Genomic DNA, 7819 nt, shown 5'->3' with positions numbered 1-7819 from the left:
GATTTTTTTTTTTTTTTTTTTGGTACTGGAAATTGAACTCAGAGTACATTCAACCACTGAGTCACATCCCCAGTCCTATTTTGTATTTTATTTAGAGACAGGGTCTCACTGAGTTGCTTAGTGCCTTGCTAAATTGCTGAGGCAGATTTTGAAATCACAGTTCTTCTGTCTCTGCCTCCCAAGCCACGAGGATTATAGGCCTGCGCCACTTCTCCTGGCTCACTACCCTGAATTTTAAGGTCATATTCTCTTACTGGATTTTTGTTTTTTTCACCTGAGTTTAGACCACCCTAAACAGTAAAACAATGTGTGTATGTGTATATAAACTTTTTATTGTTTCTGAATAGTACACAGAAGGAATCACACTGTGTGCATTCTTTTGAATCTGACTTTTTTGCTGAAAGATATATTTTAAAGATATATCCATGCTGGAGGTATAATTATAGATCAACTGTATATATTATTTAAGAACAAAATGTTCAAAAAGTATAAATACTTGGACTGGGTTGTGGGTCAGTGGTAGAGTACTCGCCTGACACGTGTGAAGCACTGGGTTCAATCCTCAGCACCACATAAAGATAAATAAATAAAATAAAGGTATTGTTTCCATCTACAACTAAGAAAATTTTTAAAAAAATATATAAATACTTATCCACAGGGATCAGGTTAAATAAATTATGACACATTTACATAATGGAATATTATATAACAGTGGAAAATAATGCCAATACTTAGGTACTAAACCGGTAAGAGCCTCAAATTCTGTTGCTAAATAAAAAGTAATACGTGAAAGCTGGGGTTGTGGCTCAGTGGCAGAGCACTTGCCTTGCACATGTTAGGGACTGGGTTCGATCCTCAGCACCACATAAAAATAAACAAAAGTATTGTGTCTATGTAAAAATTTTTAAAAAGTAGTGCATGAACTGTATATTATACTCTATCATTTATATGAAAGGAAACATCTAATCAATATGAATTTATTTGTTTATATTATGTTTGTAATAATACCAGAATATTTTTACAAAATACTCAGAGTACTTGCTTTTTGGAGCGAAAATGGCAGCTAGAGGATGAGAGTAGGAAGAAAATTAACTCCTCATTGTATCTATTTACATTTTTTTTTTTAATTTGCTATATGAACTATCACAGATTCAAAATGAGGCCAGTGAACTGACTTGCCCACAGTGGCACAGCTAACCAAAAAAAAAACAACCCCAGTTACTAGGATTTTAAGCTGCAGATATTTATGCAACTGCAAAGTCAAGGACAGAGCCAGTGAATGGTCTCATACTCCTTAACCTAGTAAAGCCTTATGAGCACACTCCTAGGACTCTGAATATTGGTCTCTTCTTTCTTTCTTCCCACTACTTCTTTCCATCTGTGATAGAAGATTTCTGCTGGGCTGAGACCTGGATGTGTTTTCAGCATGATCCACCATACATTCCCACTAGAACCCTATATCATAAGCTTTGGTTGAAAATTATACAGTAATTTTACATTTGGACAAAGTTCCTCTGCACCAAAGATACAACAATGATAGGAAAAAAATATAAAGAGTAAACTCAGGGGCTGGAGTTGTGGCTCAGTGGTAGAGTGTTCTCCCAGTATTACCGCTGTTTTACGGGTGAGGAGTCCTTGCTTCCCCAATGTTGAAGCATAACACCAGAGAAGCACGCCGAAGCAAGGTCAGAGTGGAAAGTAGAGGCTTTACTAAAGGACAGCGAAAAGACTTCTCCTGGAGGAAGAAGGGGACCCAAGAGGTGCAATCTGCGAAGGGTGATGTTTTTCCCTTTTTATAGCTAAGGTCTTCGTTCAGCTTTCCCGCATTCCTGTCCTTTGTTCTGTTATGTTTCAGTGATGGAATGTAGGTGGGAAGGCCCAAAGGGTGAGGCACAGGTGGGCCAAAGGAGTAATCTGGGCAGGAAGGACTTTTGGATTAGCACCTCCATCTTTGCTGGGAGCTGTTTCATTAACTTTTCTTTGGGATGGGCTCTGGGCCTTGGGGACATTAACATTCCAAGAGTTGTTCTGCTTTTCCCGGACTCCATTCTCAACATGGCCTTCATTTTTGATTTTATTCAATATTAGACCTGATTACCTAACTACACTAACTACCTATCTTTAAATATGGCTTCACTAGCACATGTGAGGCACTGAGTTCCATCCTCAGCACCACAAAAAAGAAAATAAATAAAATAAAGGTATCATGTCCATCTCCAACTAAATATATGTATGTATGTATGTATATATAAATAATATGTATAAAATATATATGTGTGTGTATATATATATATATATAATTTAAAAAATGTAAAAGAGTAAACTCATAGGTGAGTTCAAGGACAAAATAATCACCAAGATTATTAATTTGGATGTGCCAAGATCCAGACAGTGAAGAAAGCTGTGAGAGGAGCTGACACTTTTGTGGGCTGCACTTCAGGCGCTGTCTTGAAGCCAGGCCCTACCCTGAAAGAAATTGCCACTAACCACTTCCTGGGGCTGTGGCTTTGGCTTCCTGAGAAGCTCCAGGATAAGGCAGATGAGAGAACTCAAGAAGGGCTTGTAGATAAGGGAAATCACTCAAGCCTAGTAACTAGCAGATCATCTAGGTCACCTGCAGAAATCAACATCAAATGGATTAAAACCACAAATGTACCAAGTGAAACTCCAACAGAATTATTTTCCATTGTTGGAGAAACAAACAAACAATGACAAAACAATCCTGGGTCTTAACTCAGGTTGCTTTGAAAAGTACCATAGACTGGGTGGCTTAAAAAACAGTCATTTATTTATTTCAGTTCTGAAGGTAGGAAGTCCAAGATTAAGGTGTCAGCAGATGCAGGTCCTTGTGAGGGCCCCTTCCTAGGTGCCCTCTTGGTTGTTCTCCTGTGGCAGAGGGTGTGGGGAGGAAGTTCTCTGCTCCCTCTTCCTCTTCTTATAAGAATACAAATCTCGTCATGCCCCCCCCCAACCACATCCTAACTCCAATTACCTCCAAAGGTCCACCTCTAAAGATCATCACATGGTGGGTTACGGCTTTAGCATATGAATTTTGGGAGAACACAAACATCCAGTCTATACACCCTACAAATAAAAAAAAATAATACATGAAATCAGCGGAAAACTAGGAAAGCATCTGAACAAGCAAGTGAAAGAGGAAGAAAATGAATGCTAGATTATCTGAATTGTTGCATAGCATCACGGGTAATCAGAGAAATACAAGTTAACACAGCCAAGGGAAACAATTGACAGTTGAAAGATCCTGTCAAAAATTAAACAACTGGTGAAAAACCAGCCTCTACCTCAGAGTAAAGCCTGTCCAAGAAAGGGGATGTGACCCTTGTCCTTGGAAAGACCCACAGAGCACTCCTAGGTACATTCCCACCCTGCTGAGTTGTTTATCTACAAATAACAGGAGAGATCTGCTGCACCAGGTGTCCCTGACTCAGTCAGGCTAGGTGAGGACCCATAGCAACCCCCTAACAACCACCAATCAGCATGAGACAGGGAAAATACCTGGGATGCCAGATGACCCCCCACTAGTTTATGGTGGTTGATAACATGTTGGGAAACCATGTAGTTCAGCAGTACTCCCCTTGTGGCTTAAACCAATCAGTTCAAAGGAACCTCCCTCTTGTACTAACCAATCACCCCTACCCAACTTGTTCCTGCCAGTGAAGGTGCTAATCATGTTTTAGAGTTGTTTTATGATTTTCCCACAGTGTGTGATGATTTGCTAAAAGATGATATGATGTATGTGAAGTCCCTGCCTTCCCCAAAGAGTGTATAAAACTGCTGCAAACCCTGGGCTGGGGCTTCTCAGAGTCACCAGTTGCTGTGTGCGCGCGGAGGACCGAGCTAGCTCGCAATAAACACCTCTTTGCTGCTTACATCCATCTTGGTCTCTGGTGGTCTTTTGGGGGTCCCGAATTCGAGCATAACACTGGTGAGCACAAGGGCAAATGTAGAACCCTGGTGTATTCCTGGGGAGTATAGAGAAGTGCAGGTAATGTTAGTGTTATATATTTGTGCAGCTGCTGTACAGGTCAGATCCGGTAGACAAGAGACATTTTTTTGGTAAGAGACAGCATTTATTTAGTAGTAATATGAAAACAAAAGCAATAACAAAAATGATAGTTGAGATGTAAAGACCAGAAAAATACATCACTGGATCAGGGGAAACAGCTGAAGTCATATAGCTGGGGAAACCCAGGGAAGCTTTTCAGGGTCCTAACTGGGAAGTCCCAGGAGGACAGAACACCTTCTTCAAGGGTGACACTCCAAAGTCTTATACCCAGTGGGGTTCCTTAAATACAAGTTAAAACAAAGAAAGCTTCCTTCTATAACCTGCAGGACCTACATATTCTCTTAAGGACACGTCATTCTTCCAAGGACTAGCCAGATCCCTGAGGGATGGAGTGTCAGCCTTGAGATAAGTGAATGACTCAAAGTTCTCTGGAATAAGCCCAACCCAGGGAGAAGTCAGCATCATTTAGTTGTACCATCCAAATGTGCAAAGGTCATCGCAGGCACGTGGACAGGGAGGATCTTTAATATTTAACCCTTTAAACTGAAGGAAGTTTGGCTTTCCTAAGGGAATTTCCACACACAAAAACCTACAACCCACTTTGTTCTCGTGGTCACATAGTTTAGAGGCCCACTCTAATACTTCCATGAGGTGATTTTTTCTTTTTTGAGAGAGAGAGACAGAGAGAATTTTTAATATTTATTTTTTAGTTTTTGGCGGACACAACATCTTTGTTTGTATGTGGTGCTGAGGATCGAACTAGGACCGCTCGCATGCCAGGCGAGCGCGCTACCGCTTGAGCCACATTCCCAGCGCAGATGAGATGATTTTTTTAAAAAAATATATCTATAGGCTGGGGTTGTGGTTCAGTGGCAGAGTGCTTGCCTAGCAAGTGTGAGGCACTGGGTTCGACTCTCAGCACCACATATCAATAAATAAAGGCCCATTGAAAACTAAAAAAAAAATATTAAAAAAAAATATATCTATATCTTTGTAAAACAAGAACAAAGGTCAGGCAATTGGGGTAGATAGATGAATCATGTCAGGTCTGGAAGACTGAAGCTTGTTCAAAGAGAAATGGAATGTCGATACCTTCAGGACACATCCCCCCTCACTCAAGGCCAAAGTCACCCACTTCTGGGGTATTGGAATGTTAATACCTTCCAGACAGTTCCCCCACCCCTAACCAATAACCAAAAAGTCACCTGCCTCTGGGGAGATTGTTCCTTCCAGCAGGGAATTATTAATGGGTGTTCCCTGGGTGGCTTCCCCTGAATTGCCCCTCTCCCACTTCCTGCCCCCCCCTGAATGGCATGGGCAGGATAAAGGGAGGGGCCTTTAGAAGTAGGAAACCTGGAAATTATAAAAAGGACAAGATTCACCCCCTCCCATGAGCACCCAGCTCTGGCCCCCCTTCTCTGTGAACTCTATGTTACTACATATTAAGTAAATAAAACTTCAGCCTTTCCTGGGTGTTCAATCTTCACATCTGGGGAAGGGAACTCATTGTCACCGGTAACCAGTGGTAACATTTGTTTGGGGGGGTAGTAGAAAAGCATCCCCTTTACTGGGTCCTGTTCACTGGTACTTCTTGTTCCACAGGGTTAAGGAAGACTTTAAGGAAAGAGAGGTTGTTTGGAAAAATCCAGGTGTAGTTGCTTTGCATGTTGCGGTGGGTAGAAGGGATGAAGTGAGCCATTTTTGCCTCAAACTATGTCCTGGAACCCTGGGGTGGAGAAAGTGATACTGCCAGTTCTGCTCCCTCACATGTTGAAGTTTGAACATTAGAGAAGCATGCCAAGGCAAGCATATAAAGCAGTTATTAAAAAAGGGGTAACATAGACTTCTCCTGGGAGGGAGAAGGGGGCCATAGCTGATATCCTGGTAATCCAAGAAGCAAGGTGTTCTGCCCTTTTTATATGTCCTAGGCTTCTTTTGTTCTCCAGCTTTCCTCTCCTTTTCTCTCTCTTTTCCTAGGAATGCTCAGTGGGATGGCCAAAAGTTGGGAAACAGGAAGGATGGAGCTGGGGCAGGTTCCATAAGGGTGGAGGAAGGGCTCTGAAGGAATTAACATTTCAATCCCTTAGGGGACAGTCATCAAATTCCCGGACTCACTCAAAATTGGCCTCCTTGATCTGATCTGACTCGATTTACCTACTTATACTGACTGCCTGTCTAATTCTGCCTTCAAAAGTGCCACTTTCATTGCTTCTTTTTGGGATTATTGACAGCTACATAGTGATAGAGAACCACAAACAAGAAGAGCGACACACCCAGTATGTTGGCCAAGATGGCGAGCTGTATGTCTGCGATCATCCTGCGGAGAAAGGGAGGGACTGAGCCTGCAGCCAGCATACTCCTGGTGCTCTCTAGGACAGGTCCTGGCCCCCATGAGGGGATTCTATTATAGAGTTTTATGGTTGGGGCTGTGTGATGTGGTGCATACTTATAATCCTAGTGACTTAGGAGGCTGAGACAGAAGAATCACAAGTTTGAGGCCAGTCTCAGCAACTTAGTGAGACCCTCAGCAATTGTGTGAGACCTATCTCAAAATGAAAAATAAAAAGGGCTGGGAATGCAGCTCAGTGGTAAAGCACCCCTGGGTTCATTTCCCAGTACCAAAAAGAAAAAAAAAAGTCCCAAACCAAAACAAACTGAAAAACCAGTCTCTACCTCAGAGCAAAGCCTGTCCAAGGAAGGGGGCGTGACCCTTGTCCTTGGAAAGACCCACAGAGCACTCCTAGGCACATACCCTTGTTTATCTACAAATAACCAGAGAGATCTGTGGTGCCAGGTGTCCCTGACTCAGTCAGGCTAGGTGGGGACCCTTAGCAACCCCCTAGCAGCCACCAATCAGCATGAGACAGGGAAAATACCTGGGATGCCAGATGACCCTCCCAGTAGTTTATGGTGGTTGATAACATGTTGGGAAACCATGTAGTTCAGCAGTACTCCCCTTGTGGCTTAAACCAATCAGTTCAAAGGAACCTCCCTCTTGTACTAACCAATCACCCCTACCCAACTTGTTCCTGCCAGTGAAGGTGCTAATCATGTTTTAGAGTTGTTTTATGATTTTCCCACAGTGTGTGATGATTTGCTAAAAGATGATATGATGTATGTGAAGTCCCTGCCTTCCCCAAAGAGTATATAAAACTGCTGCAAACCTTGGGCTCGGGACCTCTCAGTGTCACTGAAAAACCAGCCTCTACCTCAGAGCAAAGAAAGCCTTGATAGACCCAACCTGATCTTTTATTAAAATTGGGAGCCATCTTGCCACAAAGCCATGAAAAGATAATTTCTGCTTTACTATAAATTACTGCAAATTCTGTGTAAGGGTAAAAGAAATTGAAGTTAAAGCGTAAAAGTTAAAGGGTAAAAGACCGGGTGTTGTAAAAGTTTCTAAGCTGCAAGGTCTGAGTTAAAATGTAAAGGAGGTATTGTTAGGTTTCTATATTACCTGCAAAACCTGAAATTTCTGTAGCTGTTAAGACAACACTTGGAACTGCCCAGTAAATATTTCCCCTGACTATTTGGTTGTTTAATAAGGGCTCTGTGTGGTCGCATGTAGGCATTGCAGGGCCTGGACCAATCAGTTTAAATGTAACCCCCTCCTTAGGAATGACCTATCACTCCAGCCTGACCTGTTCCCGCCAATGAATGAACTAATCATGTTTAGGAGTTGTTGTTCAATTTTCCCGCGCCTCATGATGATTTGTTCTGATGTATACAAAGCCCTCCGCCCTCCCCAAAAAGTGTACTTAAGCAGTGCTCAGCCCCTGCTCAGGGCTCTGG

The 7819-nt window shown here is 42.3% G+C and overlaps 1 protein-coding gene across 1 annotated transcript; it reads right to left on the bottom strand.

The window, feature by feature from the left end:
* Window positions 1-6229: 6229 nt before the first annotated feature.
* On the bottom strand, window positions 6230-6343 carry LOC107160442 (dolichyl-diphosphooligosaccharide--protein glycosyltransferase subunit 4-like). The gene has a single exon (XM_015507106.1). The coding sequence runs from the start codon at window positions 6341-6343 to the stop codon at window positions 6230-6232; it is 114 nt and encodes a 37-aa protein (XP_015362592.1).
* Window positions 6344-7819: the final 1476 nt, after the last annotated feature.

Source organism: Marmota marmota, unplaced genomic scaffold, assembly GCF_001458135.2.
Source record: "Marmota marmota marmota unplaced genomic scaffold, marMar, whole genome shotgun sequence".
Lineage (NCBI taxonomy): Eukaryota > Metazoa > Chordata > Mammalia > Rodentia > Sciuridae > Marmota > Marmota marmota.
The sequence above is the reverse complement of the archived record's forward strand: the minus strand, read 5'-3'. Positions and strand labels throughout refer to the sequence as shown.

Coding starts and splice junctions, on each gene's coding strand:
- LOC107160442 (XM_015507106.1), bottom strand. CDS start 6,343: ATGATCGCAGACATACAGCTCGCCATCTTGGCCAACATACTGGGTGTG.